At 42.4% G+C, this 1,377-nt stretch overlaps 1 protein-coding gene across 1 annotated transcript in view; it reads right to left on the bottom strand.

Moving 5' to 3' along the window:
- Positions 1-1,377, bottom strand: part of LOC119594608 (puromycin-sensitive aminopeptidase-like) — a gene marked incomplete in the record, with an annotated part of 34,909 nt that overhangs the window by 23,407 nt on the left and 10,125 nt on the right. Inside the window, 3 exon segments of the mRNA XM_037943659.1 lie at positions 97-328; positions 719-988; positions 1,148-1,296. Coding sequence (XP_037799587.1) covers positions 97-328; positions 719-988; positions 1,148-1,296 — 651 coding nt within the window.

Here is a 1,377-nt window from a genome sequence, read left to right as displayed (position 1 = left end):
GAGCCTTGGTAGCTAGAGGGTTCAGGAACTAAAGCTGAGTCTAAGTAGGGAAACTCGTTCTTCACACCCTAATACAAAATTTCCGCAACCACTCACCTGTGGAACCATCGGCCAGGAATCTCTGTTGGGTTAGTGTCAGCACCTTGTTGTCTCCATCCTGATGCGAGGTCACAGAGATCATGGGGAAACCAGTCTGTTTGGTCCAAGAGCTCATCACTTCACCCACAGGCTTGTTCGAGGCTTCCTTCAGTGCTGCCCATAAGTCTTCAGTGTAAGTGTTGTTGTACTGGTGGCGTGTCAGGTACTTGTTCATTCCCGCGCGGAAATCCTGAAGAGAAAAATGTTTGGGATATTTATTCCTTGCACTTATGGGTCTTTCTGACAAATGTAGTGTTGCACAATCCTCATCTTCTGGTTTCTGTTTTTACATATGATTACAAATAATTTTTATCCAGAAGCTTGGAGTGTATTTGGCTAGTTGGATGTTATCAACACTGTCCTTCCATTGAAAATCCTTGTGGGAGAAAATAAATATCTAATGCTATATCAAAAGACCAGCAAGCTTGCTACAATATTACTCAGGAGATACAATTACATTCTTCAAAAGAATAACAAAACACTCCACCATATGGCAGATAATTGTCTCATTTTTAAATCAAATTGTGTATAGCGAGTTATTTTCTGCCATTACTTCTGCCATTTCTCTCCACACCCTTACCTTGTCCCCTAAATAGCAGTGCAACATGCGAATCACAGATGCCCCTTTGGAGTAGGAAATATCATCGAAGATTTCGTCCACCTCTGAGGGATGGCCAACTGGCACTTCAATCGGGTGCGAGTTCTTGAGGCAGTCTAGTTCCAAGGCTCGGATGTATGTGTTGGTGACAAACTGCGTCCAGATGTCATATTCCGGGAATAGATGGTCGACGCACAGGAATTCGACAAAAGTGGCATAGCCTTCATTCAGCCAGAGGTGAGTCCACCATTCCTAGGAAAGCAAGGTACTAACATTAGATAAGAAAAGTAAAAAAGTGAATAAAGAAACCAAATATAATCGTCCTTATCTACAGTGAAAATTCCTCTTCAAGACAAAACAATAATACTACATCTTTCATATATTACACCAGTAAATAACCCATCTTCTCACCATAGTGACAAGGTTACCGAACCACTGATGAGCAAGCTCGTGGCCCACGACAAGGGCAATCCACTGTCGCTGACTAGCACTTGTGTTATCTGGATCCACCAACAAACACGTTTCACGGTAAGTTACTAGCCCCCAGTTTTCCATGGCACCTGAGACGAGAGATCATGAGCATATCAAACCAAGTTCAAACTAAGGAAGGACTATCTTTTTATAAAATCTTTGCACAGGGA

The sequence above is a fragment of the Penaeus monodon genome, chromosome 34 (assembly GCF_015228065.2).
Source record: "Penaeus monodon isolate SGIC_2016 chromosome 34, NSTDA_Pmon_1, whole genome shotgun sequence".
Taxonomy (NCBI): Eukaryota; Metazoa; Arthropoda; class Malacostraca; order Decapoda; family Penaeidae; genus Penaeus; species Penaeus monodon.
The sequence above is the reverse complement of the archived record's forward strand: the minus strand, read 5'-3'. Positions and strand labels throughout refer to the sequence as shown.